The 26,560-nt window shown below is 38.8% G+C and overlaps 1 protein-coding gene across 3 annotated transcripts in view; it reads left to right on the top strand.

Annotated features, from left to right (window-relative positions):
- LOC127432337 (very low-density lipoprotein receptor-like) overlaps positions 1–26,560 on the top strand; it is a 67,485-nt gene that overhangs the window by 30,132 nt on the left and 10,793 nt on the right. For all 3 annotated transcript variants that reach the window (XM_051683264.1, XM_051683261.1, XM_051683262.1), the window contains exons 3-13: positions 9,152–9,274; positions 11,949–12,071; positions 14,048–14,419; positions 14,547–14,669; positions 16,263–16,385; positions 18,356–18,475; positions 18,993–19,118; positions 20,289–20,460; positions 20,655–20,879; positions 21,519–21,637; positions 26,276–26,415. In XM_051683264.1, the coding sequence (XP_051539224.1) occupies positions 9,152–9,274; positions 11,949–12,071; positions 14,048–14,419; positions 14,547–14,669; positions 16,263–16,385; positions 18,356–18,475; positions 18,993–19,118; positions 20,289–20,460; positions 20,655–20,879; positions 21,519–21,637; positions 26,276–26,415 (1,766 nt within the window). The remainder of the gene's footprint in view (positions 1–9,151; positions 9,275–11,948; positions 12,072–14,047; positions 14,420–14,546; positions 14,670–16,262; positions 16,386–18,355; positions 18,476–18,992; positions 19,119–20,288; positions 20,461–20,654; positions 20,880–21,518; positions 21,638–26,275; positions 26,416–26,560) is intronic.

The following is a 26,560-nucleotide window of genomic DNA, read 5'->3' as shown; positions in this document are numbered from 1 at the left end:
TGACGTGTTCTCGGTTTTTATCACCTCTGACAACCTTTTTTGTCAATGACCCACCTACTGTATAGACTTATTTTTACGTCTCTGATACCACAGTGCGTTTATGCGTACATTAGTTAAAATACTCTAACTGTCTTGGGTCTTTTTAAACTCAAAATCAGCTATACGATAATGGGAAGATCAAAAAAATTTTATGTTGCATATTAAATGGGTAAGAAACATGAATGTCCAAATGAATGAATAACCAGATCTTTTATGTAGAATTTGAATATGAAAACAACAATATAAACAATCCATGACAATGCAAACAAAATAACACGAAATTAAATAAGACAAAATGCAAAGCAGTGAATGAGTGTATAAAATCTAATCTGTAGAACCCAGTATGAAACAGTTCAGCATTAGCAGTTGGTGGAGAGTGATTCAGTGAGTGTAATAGTCTTATCTGAGGTAGGTTGAAGTCTTGTAATGAAGTAGTCTTCCAAGTAGTAGATATCTTGTAGGGAACTTGAAGGCAATTTGCATATAGCTTGACAATAAGTCTTTACATATCATGCAAAGTCCTTCTACAAAACATACAAACAACCCATACTAAAACAATCCAAATACAATTCAATATGTGAGAAACAAACACTTCAAACCATAAACTCAGAACTTAGAAATATGAACAACAACAAAAAAAAAAAAAAACATACATTTCTTGAACAATGAAGGATTAAAAAAAAAAAAAAAATTCCTTACTTTCAGTTGAGCTTAAAACAGGCATTTCTCAACAAGGACTCAGGATTGTATGAGCACAGCTAGCAAGCCATGCTTCCATATAGCCACATGCTGTACTACCTTCTACAATAGCACCACTATTTATACAATGATTGAGGCATTCTAGCACCCCTGGTGGTGTGGGATAAAATTACATGCTAGCATCACAGCACAGTAATAGGCTTGTGACCGTTATATATATCCCCCCCCCCAATCTTCATTGGAAGACTTGTCTGTGGAAATGCTTTAAGTTTTGAACATGAGAAGTATCAACAAAGTCAGGGTTGTCACGAAATTAAATGGCATAGTTCACTGGACCCAAGCACTTACAAATTTTGGCAGGACCTTTCCATCTGGGAGACAGTTTAGCCATGAAACCATCGTCAGCCTTTCACAGGGTGAGTACAAACCCAGACATTATCTCCTTCTCAGAAGATCATCTGTTTTCTTATCAAGTCATAGTATAATTTCTGCTTTGCTTTAGCTTGTTCCACATTCTCTTTAACAAGCTGGATCATGTTTTCTTGTCTCTCTACAATGTCATATGTGGGACTGCTAGAAGTAGGTGGTTTAGGTAAGGCATATTTGAGAAACTCTTCTCACAGACAGTTAGATATGACTAGTTGTAGCTTCGGTCCTTTCCGACCATCTGGTCACTACGTAACTGGAAACCATTTTCAAGAACATAATGCACTCTGGAAGGATCAGGATTGGTTTGAGAAGTAGTCTTATTGCAGAACTCTTGAATCTCTGGATCGTTTTGTTGTGCTGTGGCAATATCAGACTTACAATAGGTAAGTTGAATGGTCTGCCCTCCAAATAAGGTCTCCATTTTTCAATGGCCCACACAACAGCGAGACGTTCTTTTTCTGACACTAAATACACTTCTTAAGATTCAGAGTGAGACCTGCTTGATGTAGACAGATGAAAACTTGGTTCAGGTGTTGTAAGTGTTCCTGCTCATCTTTTGAGTACACAACAATGTCGTCAATGTAAACGAAGCAACATTTACCTTTGATGTCTTGGAGTACATATTCCAAGAATCTTTGAAACTATGCAGCAGCATTCTTGAGACCGAAGGGAAGACAGAAATTCTAATTGGCCAGCAGAAGTTACAAGTGCAGTCTTTGGTATACTTTCAGGCTCCATTTCAACTTGCCAGTATATGCTCTTCTAGGGAACTGAATATCAAAGCTCCAAGCAAAGACTCTAATATATCTTGGATCTGGGGCATGGGGTAGCCATCAAAGTGTGTTTTTGTATTTAGACCACGATAGTCTACGCTCAGTCTTGAACCTCCTTTTTTAGGCACAATGACAACTGGTGAAGCCCATGGAGAAACTGAAGGACGAATACTGTTTTTGTTCAGCAGCTCTTGAATTTCTTTGTCAAACTCTTGTTTGTCTACTGACACTCTGTATACTCTTTTTCTGACAGGTCTGTGGTGATGATAGTGTCTAACTATTTTGGAAATGTCCAATTTCTGGAGTACAGACAGTCGGCCAATCTCTCATCAGATTCTCCAGTTGTGTTTTGAACTGATCTGTGCTGTCTGTTTTTAGGGTTAGTTGGTGGATGGATTGTAAGATTTTCTCTGGTACTTCTGGAGTAGATATGGCAAGGTAGAAGGGTAATAAAGGTCTGGAAGAAGATTTGGGAGACAAGAGTGGGAACATCTGATCGTGACCATCATCATCCCTGGATGGTAAGCTATATTGTGCATTCTTAAAATCCAAGACAATTCCTGAAGAAATCAAGAAATCCATACCCAGAATGATTGGAACAGTCAAATCTGAGTCTCAAAACATTCAGTGTCAACTTTGTATGTTTTTTACCTTGAATTTCACACTCCCAGTCAGATCTTCCTATTGCAGCTTGTATTTGCCCATTAGCCAACAGAAAAGTTTGTCCGTTACTTGATTTCCATTGCTCTCGTTGTTTAATCTGCTTCCAGCAGGACTCTTGGATCAAGGAAAGTGTGCTTCCTCTACTCACAATTGGCTTGGAAATACCTGTTATGGAGCAATATGGGCAATGTAATCATTTAAAGATCTTGTCTCATTGGTTGCTGGACAGACTGCATTACTCGGGTGTTAGCATGAGGTGGTTTAGGAACTGTATCTCTGCTAGGATGTGATTTCTTCTTTTGAGACTGAGTTGGTATTGTTCCAGTACCTTTTAGCTTCCCAATAATCGCTTTAAATTTGTGTGCCAATCCTCACCAGCTCACCAACATTTTGCACTGTTCCTCAAAGTAGACTGGCTAGTCGAGAGTTACAGATTACAATTTCTCAAAATTGCTTGCAGGATTTCTTTCTCTGGCATATCCTTTTTCCATCTTAGACAAAGGGCCCTATAGTGGAAAGCAAAGTCTCTAATGCTCTCTTGTGCACCTTGTTTCCTTTCTATCAGTCTTCAGTTTCATCCTTATAATCTTCACTCAAGAATGAATGTAAGAAGACTTCTTTAAACTGTCTTCATGTTTGGACATTTCTCTTCTCAACTACCCACCAGTCTTTTGAAGTATTCTCCAAAATGGAGGTAAGAGAAGCTAGTATTTCATAGTCAGAAAACGGTCAAATGGCTAGATACACTTCACATCGTTCAATGAATGCAACCGGATCATCATCTTCACTGGTACTAAAATTTGGAAACTCTAGTTTTACAGGTGGTTGGGATGGAATCGCTGTGGTATTTACAGAGGTAGGCAGAGGAGCTTGGCTTTGCTGAACATTGTAAGTTTTGTTTTGGACTTTGTACTGATGGAGGAATTAGTGAGCTTTGAAGTGAATGTATTGGGGTTGACATGAGGGGGATGATGGATTTGAACTTGTCAATCTGGATAACTTTTCGCTTTAAACAATCTACCATTGACTTGCCCAAGTCTTGAATGCTGAGTTCAAGTCTCGGTAGGTCAATCTTTCTTCCAATTTCCTACACTTATTCTCCACTTCTGTCTGAGACTGTCACTCACCCTTCTTAGCACAGTCTTCTAATCGTGTTTTCAGTGTTGTGATTTGCTCTGCTAGCTGCTCCACAAATTCCATAACAGAAGAATATAGGTTGTGTTCTGGTCTTTCATCAGGTTCAGGTGGTGGTGGAAAAGGAATGTCATCAAGATTTTCAGCCACACCTTCAGTCTCCTCAACTCCTTCATTTTCCTCTTCAGAATCAATATATAGTTTGCTTAATGTGTTGAGTTCTTGAATGGTTTCTCTTCTGGTTACAAAAGGTTCAATGGTAAAGTCAAGAATGGGTTCGCACTCATCCTCTGTCCTAATATGTTGGCTTGCCATATCTCAAACTGTTCAATAAACAATAAATGCAAAGGGTCCCTGTTTGGGCGCCAATCTATAACTGTCTCAGGTAATTTTAAACTCAAAATCAGATATACAATAAAGAAGGGAGGATTTAAAACATTTTATGTTGCATATTAAAAAGGTAAGAAACATGAATGCCCAAATGAATGAATTACCAGATCTTTTATGTAGAATTTGAATATGAAAATAAAAAACAATAAACAATCCATGACCATGCAAACAAAATAACATACATGAAAGTAAATAAGACAAAATGCGAAGCAGTGAATGTGTATAAAAATATGTAGAACCCAGTATGAAATGGTTCAGTGTTAGCAGTGGGTGGAAAGTGATTCAGTGAGTGTAATAGGCTTATCTGGGGTTGGCTGAAGTCTTGTAATGAAGTAGTGTTCCAAGTAGTAGATATCCACAAACAAATGTTAATCCTCTCAATCCAGATTACGCCAAGACTCAAAACCAAAGTTCATGACAATATGGAATTTCAGATATGAGAGTAGTAATAGAGGGGAACATGAAGGCAATTTGCATATAGCTTGACAATCCCTTGACAATAAAGGCTTAAACAAATCACGAAAAGTCCTTCTACAAAACTTACAAACAACCCATCCTAAATAAAAAATCCAAATACAATTCAATATGTGAGAAACAAACACTTCAAACCATAAACTCAGCAAAACTTTTGATTGTTAGAAATATCAACACACAAAACATAAATTTCTTGAACAATGAAAGATAAAACCATTCCTTACTTTCAGCTGAGCTTAATACAGGGATTTCTCAAAGACACATGATTGTGATTGAGCACAGCTAGCAAGCCGTGTTTCCATCGCAACATGCTGTACTACCTTCTTGCTGTTGTACGGCGGTTTGCAAACCCATTGGTGCATTACTGCCACCTATCTCCCATTGGGACCATCGACACTCTATTTACAAATAAAATACCTACACCACCCTATCTACCTTCACACCTAATTTCCCAACACTGTCGGGGCTGCAGCTTCAGCTGGCGCTGCGTGTTCAGCTCCTCCAGCTTCCACATGCAGTCCCTTAAAAAAATAAAAATCCTTTAAGCTTATATTCGATTAACTAGCCCAGAACTTTCCAGATATTTCATCACTATAGATCTTTTATTTACTACCTTCTACTGCAGCACCACTGATTATACAATGATTAAGGCACTCTAGCACCCCTAGTGGTGTGGAAAATTACATGCTGGCATCACAGCCCAGTAACAGGCTTGTGACTGTTATAACTCAAATGTTGCAAAAAAAAAAAAAAAAAAAAAAAAAAAAATTTGAAGCAATGGGAGTTTTCATGATTAGTTAATCGTGGCTGTCATAATTGAAATCTTGATTATTTATTAGTTTTTATTGTGCAGCCCTACTGTATTCTCTTTACCTCTTTTACTGTATTCCAGCAGTGCTTGTAAACAATTTCGAGAATGCAGAATAAACATCAGTTTGCACTACTCTGTCTCTGATTGCCATTCTGACCACAGGAGGCCTGCTCCTCTGAGTTTGCACTTGTGCTGTGAGTGGACATGAAGAAACTGCGAATGCATCTCAGATGGGAGGAAGCTGCTCTTAACTTCACATTTTAGGAATCAAAGGACCCCCATCTTATCCAGTGCTGAATAAAGCTAAATTTAGAGGCTTGGAGGCCAGTGCTGCTATTTTGACTAACTCGTTTAAATATTTCAGTGTGTTGACAGGCCACATGTGGACTCCATAGAGATTTGGAGAGGTTATTGCTTTTTTTCCTTTTAAGATCGTTGTCAAGATATGGGCAAAATTAGATGGCCTCTAGGGCAATGACTGATGTTATAGTACTGCAGCATTCAAGCTTTTATGGATTTCTGACCCATTCCACAGCAAAAACGATGCAATTTGCCAAAGCAAAGTGGTGTTAGTTAAACTTAAGGAATACTCCTTTTGTCTTTCACAGAAGAAAGGCCACATTTACATTTACCAATTTCCATTTAAAAACTCAGTTTTCAGTTTCCTAACATCATTGTTTTCCAAAGTATGTGGTAATGGAGAACATTTTTGAAACACTTCATTTTCGTTGGAGGAAAACACTGTTTTCGAGAGAATGAGAGGCGCAAATTTACAGATATCAAAGTGTTTTAAAACAAAAATATATAATTGTAGATGTGGCCTAAGTCTTAGGGTTTTGTAACAAGATGAGGGTGATTTAAATGATGACAATTCTCATTTAGGGGTGAGCTATTACTTTTAGGCTATGTCCACACATAAACACATGTCAGTTTGAAAATGTATGAATTTTGCCACATTTATGCCTCTCATCCACACTAGAGTGGTGTTTTCCTCCACCAAATACATAATTTCCAATATTCTCTTCATTACTGCATTTGTAAAATAGTGACATTAAGAAACTGAAAATGTTGTTAAAGGGATAGTTTACCCAAAAATGAAAATTCCCATATTATTAACTCACCCTCCTCCCATCGCAGATGTGACTTTCTTTTGCAGAACACAAATGCAGTTTTTTTGTTTGTTTTTGTTTCGTTTTTTAATGTCTCAGCTCTGTAGGTCCTCACTATTCAAGTGAATGGTGGCCAGCACTTTGAATCTCCAAAAATCCAAGTTCAATCAAAGTTGCCATGAAAGTAATCCATAAGACTCCAGTGGTTAAATCCATGTATTCTGAAGTGATATGATAGGTGTGGGTGAGAAACAGATAAATATTTAAGACCTTTTTTTTACTATAAATCTCTACTTTTAGTTTTTTTTTTTGGTTTTTTTTTTGGCCATTCGCATTCTTCGTGCATATCATCACCTACTGGTTGGGGCTGGTCAAAAGTGGAGGAAAAAAAAGGACTTAAATATTGATCACTTATCTCACTTATCATAGCACTTCTGAAGATATGGATTTAACCCCTGAAACAGGCCCGGATCTAGAAATGTAAAATTAGGGGAGCAATAACCTACGATGGAGGGGCGTTGAGCTTTTGGGGGTCCGGCTCTGCCTTGGAGTCACATGGACTACTTTTATTCTGCCTTTGTGATTTTTGAAGACTCAAAGTTCTGGCCACCATTCACCTGTATTATGAGAACCAACAGAGCTGAGATATTCTTAAAAATATATAGATGAAAGAAAGTTATACACACCTGGGATGGCATGAGGAAATGATGAAAGAAGTTCACCCAAAATGAATATATCTCTTTAAACGGATGAGTGTGCATGTGGCTTTTACTTTAAGAATATATAAATACTGCCTAAAATGGCTTCACATTGCATTGCATTGTTTGCTTCCTGAGTGATCAAAGTATGTGCCAAGTCTAAAATTTAAGATTTAAGCTCCCTTCAATCCATTTATAAATTCTTGCTTGCATGGATACCTAGCAGTCATTGGAAAGCATCTCAAGCGCTCTTGAAAACATATTTCTGTCTTTTGCTTGTCTTTGCTCCCCCTTTAGTATATGATTGCTCTCAAGCGCATTTTTTTTTTCCTGTATTGATGCATACGATTCCTATTAAAGCAGGAACTTGGAGTGGGACAATTCCAAAAAAGTTGGGACAGTATGGCAAATGCTAATAAAACAAAAAGGAGTAATTTGTCAATTGTAAATTCACTATGTGGTATATTGAAAGCACAATAACAACACATTATTTGATGCTTTCACATCAGATGATCATCACATCAGATGATTGCAACACCCTCCAAAAAAATTGGGACAGTGGAGTGTTTACCAGTGTAACATCATTTCTTCTAATAACACATATAAAGCATTTGGGCACTGAAGACACAAGTTAAAGTTTAGCAAGCAGAATTTTACCCCCATTCATCCATTTTGTAGGTCTTCAGCTGCGCAATTGTTCAGGGCCTTCTTTGCCATTTTTTGCGCTTCATAATGCACCACACATTGTCAATTGGAGACAGGTCAGGACTGCAGGCAGGCCAATCTAGCACCCACACTCTCTGCTCACACAGCCATGCACTTGTAATCCAGGCTCTCTCAAAGGCAGTTTCATGTAAACAAACAACATACAGTCAGTTAATTCTAAGGAACATTAGTATTTTTTTTTATTTATTTATTTTTATACTGACAATAGGTCAATGGTATATAAGGTGCCAATTTTCAGTAAATAAAAGGAAAAGGAACATTAGGCCAGCCTGCAGGGTCAGCTGGCATGGCACTTACTGGCTCTACAATACCAGGGTCTGCTCTTGTGCCTGCTTTAGCTAGCTATACATTACCAGGGTCTGCGCTGATGCTGCTGGTCTTTCTGATGAACTTGAAGGCAGATAAAAAAAAGATACTTCATTTAAAATGGCCTAACACAGTTGTCATTGACATGACATAGCCTATTCAGCAGAGCTTGCATGAAACAGGTATGTGATTATTACATTCTTTCTTACAAATCTCACGTCACCTTTTGATTTTGCTTGCTTTGAGTACTCCTGACACAAATCAAGAAATTACTTTAAATTTGTGGCATTTCTGCCGCTTGTGTCCTGGAGCCCACATCACCCCCCCCCCATGCCACCCACCCCCATGCCACCCCTTACTCGACTCTTGCACCCCCTCTGGCAAAAAATCATGAACACGCCCCTGTTTCTGCCATAAAACAGTGGTCTGATATCAAACCTGGAGAACTGGAGTTTGAGCTTTCTAATGATAATGTAAAGATTGAATAAGAATTTGAAATATGATAAAAGTACATCCCTTGTTCTTGCTTGATCATTTTCAACTCTGACATGTAGTAACCATAGCCATTCCTAAGTACTATTTTACACATCTCATTTTACATGTTGCCTGTAGTCCTGACCTGTCTCCAATTGAGAATGTGTGGCGCATTATGACGTGCAAAATATGTCAAAGAAGGCCCGTACTATTGCACAGTTGCAGACCTGCATAATGGATGAATGGGGGAAAATCTGCTTGCTAAACTCAACAGACTTGTGTCTTCATTGCCCAAACGCTTAAGTTTTATTAGAAGAAATGATGTTACACAGTGATAAACAAACAACAGTGTTTTGATTTCCTGGGGTCTGTAAGATCTTTTTGAAAGTAGGCTGACTCACTGATTATGCTATGGTTATGTTTCAGTGAGGAAGACCTGTGCAGAAGTGGATTTTGTCTGTCACAGTGGCCAGTGCATCCCCAAGAGATGGCAATGCGATGGGGAACCAGACTGTGAGGATGGCACGGATGAAAGCATCGAAATGTGTCGTAAGTCATATTAATATAGTGATATTAATTCTCAAGCAGTAATATTTATTCAGCCGTACCTTTTTTAAAATTATTGTTTTGATGCCATTTTGGCTTTGTGTATGGATCGTGGACTTTGGCCATTCTGTCAGACTGGATCATAAATCTCTAGTTACAGTCAAGGCTAGTACAACATTCTGTTTATTTTACACTTGAGTGCTAGAAGCATTAGTTAATGTAGAGTATTTATCTTCCCTGTGTGTTATATTTAGATCCTTGGATATCTTTTCATTCCTTGCATTTTTTTGCATGTCTTTGCTCTTTTGCAGAAAATCGCAAGATTAGTTGGATGTTCAAGGGGATGAGGCACTTATTTTCCCGATGACATATCATCAGGACTTTAAAAAAATCCTGCCCATTAAAAACATTTTTGCTATACACTGATCAGCCACAACATTAAAACCACCTGCCTAATATTGTGTAGGTCCCCCTCATGCCACCAAAATAGCACCAATACGCATCATGTCACGGTCCAAATCATTGAGTTCAAATTTTTTCCCCATTCTGATGGTTGATGTGAACATAAACTGAAGCTCCCAACCTGTATCTGCATGATTTTATGCAGATAATCGCATGGATGATTGTTGGTGCCTGACAGGCTGGTTTGACTATAACTCCGCTACTAAATGACTGTAACTCCGATAACCGCTCTGTACAATTTTGGTGTGAAGAATAGCATCTCAGAATGCTATAATGAGATGTGAGTTGGCGCTGTTTTGGCGGCATGAGGGGGACCTACACAATATTAGGCAGGTGTTTTTAATGTTGTGGCTGATCGGTATATATAAATTACAGTGGCTGCACATTCTAAACAGTTCAGTACAGAAGTGTTGGTGCAGGTGTAAGTGCAGTTATGCATGGCAAGACTCCATATCAAGTTTTGTTTGAGCAACTGTTGGAAAGTTATTTGGCAGAAAATGGAAACATTGTGTGAGCATTTGTGAGCATATGCACATGATTGGCTTTATAGGTGTGTGTGATCTTTCAAGGTCCATAATTACATTTATGTTCAGTATTTTTGTCTAGGCATTAATTGAGCTGGTAATATGAACAACTTTGTTTTAAGTTTTGGCCTGTGAAATATCAAGGTTACACATACAGCACCATTCCTCCTTTGATATTAAGTTTCCCTGTTGCGTTTATGTGCTGTCAATGTCCTCTAATCATTGCAGGTCTTGGAGCATTGCCAAAAGGATAAAGGTTTTAGCTTGATTGTTCTCTTGAGTCTAAAGGTTGTTTCGTTTCGACATAGTGGTTTTACACCCATGTTACATGCTGCAGAACAGTGTTTGTCTAACACTAAGCCTAGCAAGTACTTAGAATGGATTAGCTGGCATTCCTTGAATGATTCCTCACTGTTTTGCAAAATATTGAGTGTGAATGCTTATTTTGTGGAATCCAATTACGTGCTGATGCTGAGCTAGTAAATGTTTGTTACAATTAAGACTTCAATCCAATATCTCAGTATGATTGGCCACAGCCCGCAGTCCATTCACCTACCGTCTGGTGCATATTGCACACAACATTGGAAAACACTTGCGGAAATCACAAGCCCCAATCCCAAAATAATGTTACATTCGGTAGTCAAATTTGACTTTACAAGGTACTGTGAGTGCTTTGAAGTAGGAATAAATCACTGGGTTTACCAAAGTTCGCCAGGTTAATGGCATCAAATCTTTGAAAAATACTGCATTCAGAGTTTTGTTTGAGGTACCTAGTAGCAAGTAATAATAGGTGTGGGTGAGAAATAGATCAATATTTATGTCCTTTTTTACCATGACTCACCACTTTCACTTACTACTACTGTTTTTTGGCAATTTGCATTCTTCGTGCATATCGCCACCTACTGTTTGGGGCTGGTCAAAGGTGGAGATCAAAAGAGGAAAGAAGGACGTTGATATTAATGTTTCTCAACCACACTTATCAGAGTGCTTTAGAAGCATTTAAGACTTTATTCCAAAATAAGTTTAAATGCTCCATAGAGTGTACTTGTAAATATTTCTGTACATTTGTTTACCTACGAACTAAAACATGCTTGTTCTTTTAGCACTATTCTCTTCTGGAAATACTGGAGAGATTCGTTGCAATTTATTCCTCTGAATTTTGCAAATTCTACACATGTAATTTGATTTTGATGTCCTCTACATTGTTAAAATATGTGCACACAGAATCAGCCTTGTGTATCTTAAGACTTTCTGATAGACTTTCACCCATTGGTTTATTGATATATGCTCATTTCTTGTAATGTTTGTACTGTTTGTCTACTCTCTACAAAATGCATGCTTGACATTTCACAATTGCTTGACATTTTCTGCCTCAAGAATTTAATTGTTATACATGCACACTGCACAGATATAAATGAAAGTTCTGTTTCAGTGGATATTAATTTCAGAAATATGTGGGTCAGATGTCCTGATATTGGAAATGTATCTGATTTAGAACCAAATTTTAGACATTACTCAAATCTAAAATAACAAATCATCCTGTTCATCTTGTCCAGAATAAGCTGCAAAGTGGTCCAGACTTTGTGTGGATACACTATACAATACATACTTTTGTTTATTTTCTTTAAATTTTGTCTAGAGTTTTTAAGTTAAACAGTTGAGTCACATGATCCTGACTGCTTTTTCCCTAGATACGAGAACCTGTCGAGTAAATGAATTCAGTTGTGGCGTTGGCTCCACGCAGTGCATTCCGGTCTTCTGGAAGTGTGATGGGGAGAATGACTGCGATAACGGCGAGGACGAAATTAATTGTGGTGAGTCACCAGACATACAGTTGAAGTCAGAAGTTTACATACACCTTAACCAAATACATTTAAACTCATTTTTTTCACAATTCCTGACATTTAATCATAGAAAAAATTCCCTGCCTTAGGATCACTATTTTAATTTAAAAATGTGAAATGTCAGAATCATAATAGAGAGAGTGATTCATTTCAGCTTTTATTTCTTTCATCACATCCCCAGTGTGTCAGAAGTTTACATACACTTTGTTAGTATTTGGTAGCACTGCCTTTAAATAGTTTAACTTTGGTCAAACATTTTGGATAGCCTTCCACAAGCTTCTCACAATACATTGCTGGAATTCTGAACCAAGTTTGTAGGTCTCCTTGCTCGCACATGCTTTTTCAGTTCTGCCCACAAATTTTCTATCAGATTGAGGTCAGGGCTTTGTGATGGCCACTCCAATACCTTGACTTTGTTGTCCTTATTATTATTTATTTATTTATTTAGTTTGATCCCCTTTTCTCCCCAATTTGGTTGGTAGTCAGCGTCAATACTCGCTGAGCCACCCAGTCCCCCAGTTGACTTTGTTGTCCTTAAGCCATTTTGCCACAATGCCGATTACCTTGATTTTTAGTTGTATGTAAATACCTTCACTGTCATTCTTACCAGCTTATCCAGTGTGTGCGCAATGTTGCGCGCATAAATGTTTGCATTTTCACTTCAATAGCATAAAGTAATTTCTAGTCTCATGGCTTTGAGAAAAATATCAGTGTGACGAGGAGGAGGGCGTGGCCGGGTCATGAGGAGGCACGTCCGGCCCTGAGTTGTCCAATCAGCGGGAGAGAGATAAGGGAGGATCCGGGGACACCAGAGAGAGAGAGAGAGAGAGAGAGAGAGAGAGAGAGAGAGAGATGCACGTGGCCGCTGCGTGTGTGTGTGTGCATCAGTGTTTATCTAGAGTTGAAAGTCTTTGTGTTGTGTTGAATTGAAGTCTTTGTGAATGTTAATCCGGTTCCCGCCTCCTCCTTTCCCTTGAGCAAGAGAGGTTGTCTGCTACACTGGTGCTGAAACCCAGGACTGGAGGAGGACCATGCTGTCTTGGAGACCTTGCTGCTGGATCAGGAAAGCGACGCCAAGGATACATGATCTGGTGGTACTGGAGCGGTTCGTCAGCGGGCTACCGATGTGTTCTGCCAGGAGGCAGAGGTGGGAACCGGCTGAGTAGTCATCGTAAACTTTAATGATACAAATGAACTTAACCATAACATAATACATAAAGACACGCACACACACAACAGCCGCATGCGTCTCTCTCGTTGGCATCCCCGGTCCTCCCTTATCTCTCTCACCACAACTCAGCGCCGGGTGTGCGTCCTGACCACGCCCTCCTCCTCGTCACCACAATCAGATTTTTCCTGCAGAGTGAACAAAGCCTATGAGCAAAAGTTGATTTAATAGAGCTCAACCAATGTTTGTTTAATGACCAGTACATTAATTAATAACAGTATTAATGTTAAGAGTTCCATTAACAATGCAGTGTATTTCCAGGGTACATAACTGTACATGCTGATACAACATATACCTTGAATATACTGTAAGCCACTTCTATGTTGGGTGAGATTGCTTAGAGACCCACCAAATGGTACTATTAGTCGGTAGAACCAGTTTTAAGAAAATATTAGGTAGAAAAGTGTGAACAATTTTGAAAATGATTAATGTGTATAACCGATATCTATACTTAAGTTTAACATAACATCTCCAAGTCTCTTGAGCTGTAGGGCAAGCAATAAAAAGTGTTCCTCTCAAAACCTACAGTTTTTGGAACAATATGGAAAGTAGGCACTTAAAGTAACACAAAGTCACACTAGTTCTTGAAAGAGAAATTTAACTTATGGAGATCTCAGTTAAATCTATTACTTGCCTATATCCACAATACCATCTGGGAAGGTTTTTTTTAACCCATTTCTCCAGTCTCATTACACATTCTACCATGGTATTTCATTAGGAAACATTACATGTGCCCCTCTGGAGTTCACCTGTGCCAGTGACCGCTGTGTGTCTCGTAATTTTGTCTGCAATGGAGAGGATGACTGCGGGGACGGCAGTGACGAGCAGAACTGCACCCCGTCCTCCTGCGGGCCAAGCGAAGTCCCGTGTGGGAACGTTACATGTATTCCTAGAAGCTGGTTATGTGATGACGATGTGGACTGCCAGGACCAATCGGACGAGTCACCTGAGCGGTGTGGCCGCAACCCGACACCACCGGCAAAGTGTTCATCCAGTGAGATGCAGTGTGGCTCTGGAGAATGCATCCACAGGAAGTGGCGCTGTGATGGGGACCCAGACTGCAAGGATGGTAGCGACGAGAAAAACTGCTGTGAGTAATCCCTGTTTTTTTATTTGTTAGCCAGGTGTGTCAACTGGTAGAGATTTTGCTATTCATTTTAATTGAAGTTTTGGTCTCTAGTTTTACTAATAGGTCTGTTTGTTCATGCCACATCCAGCTGTCCGTACCTGTAGGCCTGACCAGTTTAAGTGTGATGATGGCAGCTGTATCCATGGCAGCCGGCAGTGCAATGGCTTTCGAGATTGTGCGGATGGCACGGATGAAGTCAGCTGCAAAAACGGTGAGTCCACTGAACCGTAAATCCAATTTCTTGGGATGTTCAACCTGGAGGTTTTATAACAGATTGTTTTGGAAGTCTGGTTCACGGTTGACCTCATTGGAGAAAAGTGCAGAGTTGTAGCAAAGAATCAGGCCAAATACGGACCCACTGCACATTTGTTAATGTAAGTTATTGCTCAAAGAATATCAAGTTTTATTGAGCTGAGGATAATTTGTTACTACTACAGTGTTACCAACTGCTTTTGCTTTAGGACTCAGATTTTACACTGGCCATCAAGTGGCGACAAAGCACGGTACCTCAACTGTTTATTGTGCAAAAGTAAGCAAAATTGCTCTTAAAATCAAACATGACAGTTATTAAAGGTATAGTTCACCCAAAAATGAAAATTCTCTCTTCATTTACTCATGCAATCTCAGATATGTATCACTTTCTTTCTTCACCAGAACACAATTGAAGAAAAATAGAAAAATATCTCAGCTCAGTAGGTCTTTAAAATGCAAGTGGACGGTGAGCAGATGTTTGAAGCTCCAATAAGAACAGAAAATCAGTATAAACGTCATCTATACGACTTCAGCGGTTAATGTCTTCTAAAATGACACGATTGCTTTTGGTGCAAAAAATATCAATATTTAAGGATTTTTTAATTATAAATCATCGCTTCAGGTCAGCAGTGGTATGCGCGTGTGACGTAATCGCGCTGGCTTGTTCACGAGAGAACTGACACACGTGCAACACACTTTGAAGAGCAGCGCTGTTTACAACTGAGTAGGAGGAACGCTGCACAGAAGCTTCGTTGATTTTGGTTTAGATATGTCTTCGTATCTGTTTCTTTACCCACAATGGTGCATTTGTGTGCTTATCCTGGATGTCTCAACCGAGAGAAGAATGTGAGATTACGTCCATAACATGCCAACATGAATTCGTCACACGAGAGACTGTGCGAACTCGGCGCTCTCGTGAATGCAAATACAGCTGCTGACAGGAATTGATGATTTAGAGTTAAAAAGTACTTAAATATTGACCTTTTTCACACCAATAGTGATCGTATTGCTTTAGAAGACTGGAGTCATATGGATGATGTTTATGCTGACTGTCTGTGATTTTTGGAGCTTCAAATGTCTGATCATCATCCACTTGCATTTTAAGGACCTACTGAGCTGAGATATATTTCCATTTTTCTTCAAATGTGTTCTGCTGAAGAAATAAAGTCAAACACATCTGGGATGGCATGAGGGTGAGTAAATGAGAGAATTTTCATTTTTGGATGAACTATCCCTTTAATGTTATCATGAAATGCATGGGCCCAATTGGGCTCTTCAGTCATGACATCAGTTTGTAGGCCAACTCAGACAGGTAATTCGCAAACGGTTCCCTCAGTAATTTTCAATGGGTTTTTAGAATAGCATTTTTCAATTTATTAGTAATATAAGGTGTATGGTTTCAATCAGAACAGACCTGCGATTTATTTTTGGGTCCCAACCCTCTGTTTGAGAACCCCTGCTCTACAGTGTCATTACACTGTTTGTAGACTTCATTTTTGCATGTTTGATCTAATTCATGAAAATAAACTGTTGTCATTGTCTCTTTCCACAGTGACTCTGTGTAACGGTCCTGACATGTTCAAGTGTCGCAGTGGCGAGTGTATTGAGATAAGTAAAGTGTGTAATAAGGTGCGTGACTGTCCTGACTGGAGCGATGAACCCATCAAAGAGTGCAGTGAGTAGAATGTTCTTCTACCGTTATGAGGTTTCTGACATTGTTTTTATTCATGAGATGCCTAACATTATGACATTCTTCAGAAGATACTGTATCTACTGTTTGTATTTTAAGAATTTTCAATCAAAGTGTTTGTATTTTTGTATTATTCAACAATTTTATGTTGGTAAATGAAATATGAGTATACAGAATTCACTCTAGTATTTGAACATTTCCAGGGCTGTTCAAAATTTTTGGAACCAATACACTTCTGTAAATCTGCTTTGTGTGCGCAGTTATTGCTGATCCCAGTAATCACAAAATTGCCAAGTATTGGTTGATTAATTGACCTGGCTGATATATCAAACTGTCTTTAGTGCAGAAAACTTCAATACATCTTGTATGTGTTTTGGGGGGAATTATGTAGTTTATTTTAGAAGGTGAACTGGGTAATTCTGAACACTCCCATCATCTGCCATTGGTCGAATAGATAGTCCCACCCCAAACTCACACCAATGGTTGAGTCCAAGGACTTAAAATCTAAATGTTTATCATTGCGGTTCATTCCGAACAGAAATGTTTTCATTCTGGGTCCGGCGTTCCGCAGCCTCCTTACCAAATGGTAACTGGTTAGAATGAAACAAAAGAATGGTTAATAACGGTTAATTTTAAGTGAGAGTAAGGGTGGGTGATATATCAGTTGCGCTGCTGCCAGATCTTGCAAGAGAAACAAGTGACCTGGTTTGGAAAAACAAGCCAAAAAATGAGGGACTTTCCTCACCTAAAATGAGCAAGTTATTGATTAAATTTTTCCACATGTGGGGGAAATAGCAGCATAGAAATCATAACAAGCATAGTATACATACAGTGTATATAAAATAACGTCTTTTCAAAAAATATATTCTTAAAGGGGTCATGACATGCCTTTTTATTATTTTAATATGTTCCTTGAGGTTCACTTATAATATTAGTAAATAATATTATTAGTCATTTATTTCTAAAACATGATGATTTTTCACCCTCATTTTGCACCTCTGTCAGTAATGCTCGGTTTTGGTGCTGCTTCTCCTTAAAGACTTGACAGTAAACGCCCACTGTTATGATTGGCTCTCTACTCTTGACTGACCTGCTTTCTCCATGCTTGCTATCTCATTGGTCACTGCTACTGAGCGGGCTACGGGGGTGATAAGGTAAAATAGGCGTTGATGTGTTGAGGCGGTCCGATGCAAATGTCTACCACAGTGTGACATCATAATGTGGAGGAAGTAGAGAATGAGTCGTTTTGGCAGCTTGGTTTCAACAAATGTAATTAAAATAAAATATAAGATCAATACAATGCTACAACTTGGATAAGTACACAAGCATCTTTTCTGGACTAACAGATCCTGGTGCGGAAATGGATAGTGCAGGTTTATGGGAGTACAGTGTTTAGAGCCATTTAAGGTGTAGTGTGCTGAGGATTAAGCTGGTATGGTTAACTGCAGTCTCAGCCATCATGGGTTGCAGCTGTACAGTTTACAGAGCAATGGTCTTTAGAGTTGTTGTGCGGTCTGACATTTTGCATGAATAAATTGTTTCAAGCTGGCCGATTTGATCTAAATGCTAGGAGTGTGAAGAGCCTTTGATTAATGGCATAAGGTCTGGTCCACATTGCAGCTTATTCTGGCCAAGAACTGGCTACTTGGAGAGGAAGAGGCATGTAAAGAGGCAAACCAGTGTGCACAATTAGATTTTCAACTTTTAATCTAGTCTTCTATGAGGTCACACAAGCTATATAGAGTGCTACAATGTTATTTATTACATATTTGCCCAGCATGAAATCAAAATTGACTGACATGTGTACCATGTTTTTAAACGTGGTTTAAGGACATAGTTGCGTTGGAGAAGCACTAGACTATTGATCGCTATAAATCACAGCATGCCATATCCTGCGAGTGTGCTGCATTGGTATTCCAATTGTGTATTGCAGCTGTCCATCATTTGTTTTATAGACCTGAATGAATGCCTGCTCAACAACGGAGGCTGCTCCCACATCTGCAACGACCTGACGATCGGCCATGAGTGCGCCTGCACGCCAGGACTCCAGCTCATCGATCGCAAGACCTGCGGTGGTATGAGTAGTTGCATATGCTTTTCGAATGCATTGATACTCAGTGGATGCTGAAAATAATGATGTCAGTTTCTAGGCCAACACAGAAGGCCATTTCACCATGGGTTTCCTCTTGAATTTCCAGTGGGTTTTCAGAATAGTCATATTTGATGTTTTAAATAAAATCTTATCTGTGGTTAATATTACTTGAGATGTAAACGCACATCCTTGTGGTAGTTGTGGTCCTTATGTCGCAAACTGCATTAAAAAAAAATCACATTTGGGGTATGACTGTAATTTTATGTTGAAGAAAATCACCAAAGACAACATTTCACTCCACTGTTCAAAATCCACTGTTCTAAAAACCCATTGAAAATTCTATGCTAAATGCTAATTCTCTTGTAGGTTTTAGGACTTAAAACTGAACAGCTCTGTTGTGCTTTATTTTAAAAGTGTACAAAAGGTATTCTTGTAAGAAAATGAAAGAATACATTTAAGTGCAATATAATGTGATTTGTGATTAAATTTTCTCCTCACAGACATCAATGAATGCCTCAACCCTGGTATCTGTAGTCAAATCTGTATCAATCTTAAAGGAGGCTACAAGTGTGAATGTCACAATGGCTATCAGATGGACCCCACCACTGGAGTGTGCAAGGCTGTTGGTAAGTGAACATGATGCTCAAAATTTATAGTAATTTTAACTTCATTCAGGGTCACTTGAATTCCAAGTCTGAGTTCTGAAACTTAACTCATGAGATGACACATTAGGAAGTAAACATGAGGTTTCCCATCTAAAAAGTAAGGAATAATTGACAACAGTCTGTTGAATTGTTAATTTAATACATAGCCAGGATGGTAATGCAATTTATTTTCAATAATTCACAGTCCAAAGTCAATTATTCTCATGTATAAAACGATTTCCTTACGTCACAGATTAAGTATCATGTCTAGAAACAGCCCAAGCCAACATTACTTGTTTGAAAGTGTGTGTAACTAGATTGAAATAGTGTGTGGAAATGAGTTGTTGTAATGCGGTCGACAAATCTGGAGTTACTTGATCACTAACCATCAGAATCAAAAAGTCAAGAATGTTGTGGTTCAAGGCTTTTTATTTGGTAGCACTGGAGTTTGCTGTAGAAGTTGATGCTGAAAGCATAGGCGTCATGTACGGGTGGGACATGTTCCTACCATTTCTTTCCTTTGCCAATTTTGTTTGTCCCGACCACTTTTTAAAATGGCTTTCGTGGAGAAGAAACATCTCCAGTTCTTGAGCAGGAGTTTTCATGTTGTTCTTGTGTTATAAGCGGCGATCCAGCAACAAAGTTTGTTATTTCTAATGTTATAATGAAATTTTTCAACTGACTAAAATAAATCTCAGTACTGACATTGTTAGATGTACGGGTCAAGTTATGAAATTAACTATGTGAACTTTATTGGAACACTGGAATTGGTCCTCAAGAATAGGGGCCACTGCATGATGTCAACCTCATCCTCCACCCCAAACTGTCCCTGCCACTTTTTAAAACAAAGTAGCTGAAAGAGTTTGATTAACAGGAATTAAGGGGGCCGTTCACACAGTAAGCTTTCTTGATTTCATCTGCATTGTTAATTGTATGCAAACATGAACTAAAACGATGTCTTTGACGATTGTGTTGGGTCTTGTTGTGATTTGAAGACGTGAAGTTAAAAACTGTTAAATTTTTAAAAAACGCCTCTTGAGACACCTGCATTTTGTTCAATTCCATTGCTTTCTGGATGGCTTTTTTTGTGAACACTAGCATGCATCCTTGGCCTTTATCAGCCTTTATCATTCCCTCTTTTTGCTTTCCCAGGTAAAGAGCCCTGTCTTATCTTTACAAATCGGAGAGACATCCGTAAACTAGGGCTGGAGCGGCGTGAATATACTCAGATTGTGGAGCAGCTGCGAAACACTGTGGCCCTGGATGCTGACTTCACTCAACAGAGGATATTCTGGGCTGACTTGGGACAGAAGGCCATTTTCAGGTAACCACCAACTCTCAACTGCCTCTGCTCTAGTTTTAAGTAAGTCAGTGCATTCAGACCAAGTTGTGTGGGAAGGAATGTAAATGCATATATGCAGAAATGTCAGCAATGTCCTATTCTTTCTCAACCGTTTGGATAACCTACAAACCCATATTTGCCTGCCATGCCTGGTGACTTGCTGTCTTTTTCCACAGCACAGTATTGGATAAGCAGGAAGATGTGGCGAGTCATACCAGGGTGATTGACAATGTTCAGATGCCTGTTGGGATTGCAGTGGACTGGATTTACAAAAACATCTACTGGTCAGACCTGGGCAGTAAGAGTATTGCGGTGGCCAACTTCAATGGGACCAAGAGGAAGGTGCTGTTTGATAATGGTCTGAAGGAACCAGCCTCAATTGCTGTAGATCCTCTCTCAGGGTAATTTGATTAAAATTGCCAGTGCCAGTGTTATGCAATATTTTGTCCCCCCATGATATCCTGTCGCCCTTGAACTCAGAAACAATCACATTTGCTGAAAGAAGTTGTTTGGGGTATTTTATTCAGTGCCTGATAGGAAATCCTACAATAATGCTTGAAGACCTTAATCATGAAAATACATTAATTAATGTTGTGTAAGCTGCCATATGACATCACAAAAAGCAACAAATAGTCAGATTAAAAAATATTGTGTACAGTTGGCATGCTAACCAGTTAGCCTGAAAAGCTAATATCCATCCATCATGCAAACTCTATAATAATAAATGATCCTGCTAGATATTATATTCAGTACAAATACTTCACGTAATTATATCAAAAAAATTGGTAGTATGGTAATACTGTATTATACTGACTGTATTTACCTGATCAGTGGAAATTAGTAACTGACATTTCTGATCAGGCATTACAGACAACTACCCAAGGGGGATAGGATTTAATTTGGGGACAGAATATTGGATAACACCTGCCCTATTTACAACTTTTTAGATTTTCTCAGTTTTGGTCATTTTAAATATTCTGGATATTTTATATTCTGGGTAATAGTTTTAGCTAATGGCATCCTCATCCTTTCCATGATAGGTTCCTGTATTGGTCAGACTGGGGCGAGCCAGCTAAAATCGAGAAGTCTGGGATGAACGGGGTTGACAGACAGGTCCTGGTTGAGACGGACATTCAGTGGCCCAATGGAATCACTCTTGGTGTGTAAAGCTTAAACAACCAAAATACTTGATCACTTTAAAAATTAAAAGATAATCAAGGCACTGTTTAATTGCCATGCTAGTGGAAACCTTTGGATAACCTCAAGGCATCCTTTCAAAAAGGGCAGTTCTCTATTTTTGATGTGCAATGTTCTGCCCGTGGGACAATTACGTTTAATATATACAATGTAACAACAATGTAGTTGCTAATCAGTGTAAAGCCCGCTATACATTGTAGGATTTTTACAGTCCTTTAAGATTGTTGCTTGTCAGACTGTACAATATGAACGCATTGATATTGTCATGGCACACTGTGCAACATTATGTCAGACTGTACAATACACATCGTAGCCGACTGTGGTCCCAATCGTCCCAATCAGTGAATGTGACTCAGTGAACGTGACTCACGTTATGGGAGCGTTACGGAATAGAAGCAAAACTGCGAGATTTGCCCACCCCGGAGGAGCTTTTTTTTGTTTTTTCTGAAAGTCAGGACATCAGCATTTCCGTTGCTCCAATACCACTCCATCACGAGCATAGGCTAACATATAAAAAGAAAGATGGATTTTGTCAAATAGGCCTTTAATAAGACAGCCTGATCACAAATACAAAAAATTATAGATGAAGAGAATGAACACGAGTGCGGGAGGTAGCCTACAGTAATAATTAGCTACCACAAACAAATATTCATTGTGGAAATAAAAATAAAATGTTCGTCATGCACTGAATATCAATGCATTCGAAAAGCATATGCAACTACTCATACCACCGCAGGTCTTGCGATCGATGAGCTGGAGTCCTGGCGTGCAGGCGCACTCATGGCCGATCGTCAGGTTTCCCGAAAAATGACAAACTTCTCCGTTTACATTGGGGAAAACAAAAAAGGTGGGTTATAGTACGTCTTTCTCCACGCAAAATTTTTAAAATTCATAGACTGATAATACAGGTGCATCTCAATAAATTAGAATGTCGTGGAAAAGTTCATTTATTTCAGTAATTCAACTCAAATTGTGAAACTCATGTATTAAATAAATTCAATGCACACAGACTGAAGTAGTTTAAGTCTTTGGTTCTTTTAATTGTGATGATTTTGGCTCACATTTATCAAAAACCCACCAATTCACTATCTCAAAAAATTAGAATACATCATAAGACCAATAAAAAAAACATTTTTAGTGAATTGTTGGCTTTCTGGAAAGTATGTTCATTTACTGTATATGTACTCAATACTTGGTAGGGGCTCCTTTTGCTTTAATTACTGCCTCAATTCGGCGTGGCATGGAGGTGATCAGTTTGTGGCACTGCTGAGGTGGTATGGAAGCCCAGGTTTCTTTGACAGTGGCCTTCAGTTCATCTGCATTTTTTGGTCTCTTGTTTCTCATTTTCCTCTTGACAATACCCCATAGATTCTCTATGGGGTTCAGGTCTGGTGAGTTTGCTGGCCAGTCAAGCACACCAACACCATGGTCATTTAACCAACTTTTGGTGCTTTTGGCAGTGTGGGCAGGTGCCAAATCCTGCTGGAAAATGAAATCAGCATCTTTAAAAAGCTGGTCAGCAGAAGGAAGCATGAAGTGCTCCAAAATTTCTTGGTAAACGGGTGCAGTGACTTTGGTTTTCAAAAAACACAATGGACCAACACCAGCAGATGACATTGCACCCCAAATCATCACAGACTGTGGAAACTTAACAGTGGACTTCAAGCAACTTGGGCTATGAGCTTCTCCACCCTTCCTCCAGACTCTAGGACCTTGGTTTCCAAATGAAATACGAAACTTGCTCTCATCTGAAAAGAGGACTTTGGAACACTGGGCAACAGTCCAGTTCTTCTTCTCCTTAGCCCAGGTAAGACGCCTCTGACATTGTCTGTGGTTCAGGAGTGGCTTAACAAGAGGAATACAACAACTGTAGCCAAATTCCTTGACACGTCTGTGTGTGGTGGCTCTTGATGCCTTGACCCCAGCCTCAGTCCATTCCTTGTGAAGTTCACCCAAATTCTTGAATCGATTTTGCTTGACAATCATAAGGCTGCGGTTCTCTCAGTTGGTTGTGCATCTTTTTCTTCCACACATTTTCCTTCCACTCAACTTTCTGTTAACATGCTTGGATACAGCACTCTGCGAACAGCCAGCTTCTTTGGCAATTAATGTTTGTGGCTTACCCTCCTTGTGAAGGGTGTCAATGATTGTCTTCTGGACAACTGTCAGATCAGCAGTCTTCCCCATGATTGTGTAGCCTAGTGAACCAAACTGAGAGACCATTTTGAAGGCTCAGGAAACCTTTGCAGGTGTTTTGAGTTGATTAGCTGATTGGCATGTCACCATATTCTAATTTGTTGAGATAGTGAATTGGTGGGTTTTTGTTAAATGTGAGCCAAAATCATCACAATTAAAAGAACCAAAGACTTAAACTACTTCAGTCTGTGTGCATTGAATTTATTTAATACACGAGTTTCACAATTTGAGTTGAATTACTGAAATAAATGAACTTTTCCACGACATTCTAATTTATTGAGATGCACCTGTATATCACGCTTGCAAATTCCCTATGGAAAATGCACAAACATGACATAGATTTCTATAATTGTATCCAACTGTATCTGCTAATTTGGATTAAAACGTCCCATAAATACTTACCAATATAAATTGTTCAAATTGTCTTTTGTTTTTTTATAAAATGTGAAAGTGGTGTAAATCTTAACTAAAGAAGTTTACAGACATTTAATGTACATTTATTAAAAGTAAAATAGTAATTAAAATAAAGTTGTAAAGAAAATGCATGATAAAGGTAAAGAAAAAAACATGTTAAGAAAATGAAATCATTTATTTTCGTTTTGTAAGCTCTGTATTTATTTAATTCAGGGAATCATGCTTTCATATTGCTGAAGTGTTACACTTTTCTAGAAGCATTTTCTGATTATTTATTTATTAAAACTTTTTATATAAAATGAAAAGAAGAAAAAACATAGAAAGAGCTTGTGTAGAGTAATAACTGGGCACAAATGTTGTTATGGTGGTCAAACGTGGAGCAGGTTTCTTTCCAAGTGAATTGGGGTGCGAGAGAGGAGTAGAATATCTCATCTGGCCGTCGTAATAGCAGTCACACTATATAGCTGCGATGCTAAATTTCTGACACTGCCAGAACTTCTTCGGAGGCTAAAGATCATCTCAAAGGCTATTAATCAGCCGTTGGTGAACATGTCACACTGAACGTTGTAAGATTGCAGATTTTGCCCTACGACGACAAAAATCCTTTAGGATTGCTGAAATTTGTCTCAGACGGCAGAATCGTGGACAAAATCGTACAGTGTGCTCCGTGCTTAACTAATAATGGAATCTCCATTGTTTACATCAGAAATCTTTTGAGAATAATCATGCGCATATATATATATATATAAAATAGCAAAATAGCCAAAGAAATATTGGAAATATGCCCAGACAAAAAAACTTGCAGGAGCCTAATTTTTTGTGCTGTTACCCTATAATTTGAAACATAACTAATTGAGACTTGTGGTTTTGATACCACTAGTTTTTTGGGTTGCTCTGGCGTATTTTTAATATACACTCAGAGACCCCTTTATTAGGTACACTCATACACCAACTTATTCATGCGATTTATCTAATTATCTAATCAGCCAATCATGTGGCAGCAATGCATAAAGTCATGCAGATACGGGTCAGGAGCTTCAGTTAATGTTCACATAAAACATCAGAATGGGGAAAAAATGTGATCTCTGCGATTTTGACCATGGCATGATTGTTGGTGCCACATCAGGTTCCACTTCTGTCAGCCAAGAACAGAAAACTGAGGCTGCAGTGGGCCTACCATCTGTGTACCTCAGCAGAAATCGATATTCATCAGACCAGGCTGTTTTTCCAGTCTTTAACTGTCCAGTTCTGGTGAGCCTGTGCCCACTGCAGCCTCAGCTTTCTATTCTTGGCTGACAGAAGTGGAAGCCCATCCACCTCAGTGTTTGACGTGTTGTTCATTCTGAGATGCTATTCTGCTCACTACAATTGTACAGAGGGGTTATGAGTTACCGTAGCCTTTCTGTCAGCTCAAACCAGTCTGGCCATTCTCCGCTGACCTCTCTCATCAACAAGGCTTTTCTGTCTGCAGAACTGCTGCTCACACAATTGGCTGATTAGATAATCGCATGAATAAGTAGGTGTACAGGTGTACCTAATAAAATGGTCACTGAGTGTATATATATATATATATATTTTATACAAGTACTGTGCGCCAAAAACTTTAGTTCCAATTAATTGTACTTTGGCATTTCTAACCTTTTGCTTTTTTAAATTGTATTATTTTTGGAACTTTTAAGACTCTGGTAAGTCGTTCCTCCATGCTTTGAGGCACTTGAAATGTGAAATGTATTGCTTATTCCTTGACTACACTATATGATATTTGAGGCACTGAAAAGGGTACCTAGAGGTTCTCCAGAGGGTTTCTAAGGTGTGGCACCTGAGGAACCCTAGCATATTTTAATTTTTACTGTCTGGTTGATTTTTGCCTACATAGTTATTTTCTGACAAAACTTGAATCAAAATTCTTCTTGTACTGCAAATTCAATTGTGAAAGCAAACAAACCCTTTTTAACCTATTTTTACCCTAATCTTGACTCTTTTCTTGTAGATCTGATCAAAGGGAGGCTGTACTGGGTGGACTCCAAGCTGCACATGCTCTGTAGTGTAGATCTGAATGGGGACAACCGCAGGAAAGTGTTGCAGTCTCCAGATTACCTGGCCCACCCTTTTGCCCTGACTGTTTTTGAGGTATACAAACCAAAAATGGATCAATTACATCTGATTCTAATTAACTTGAATGGACCGGTCACATCCTGACCACAGTGTAGATTTATTTGATAAACCTGTATTTAATGTTCTAAGGTATCTCGAAGATATTGTCATCTTGTCTTCA

Source organism: Myxocyprinus asiaticus, chromosome 42 (genome assembly GCF_019703515.2).
Source record: "Myxocyprinus asiaticus isolate MX2 ecotype Aquarium Trade chromosome 42, UBuf_Myxa_2, whole genome shotgun sequence".
In the NCBI taxonomy this organism is placed as follows: Eukaryota; Metazoa; Chordata; class Actinopteri; order Cypriniformes; family Catostomidae; genus Myxocyprinus; species Myxocyprinus asiaticus.
This window is presented reverse-complemented; position numbering and strand designations above follow the sequence as displayed.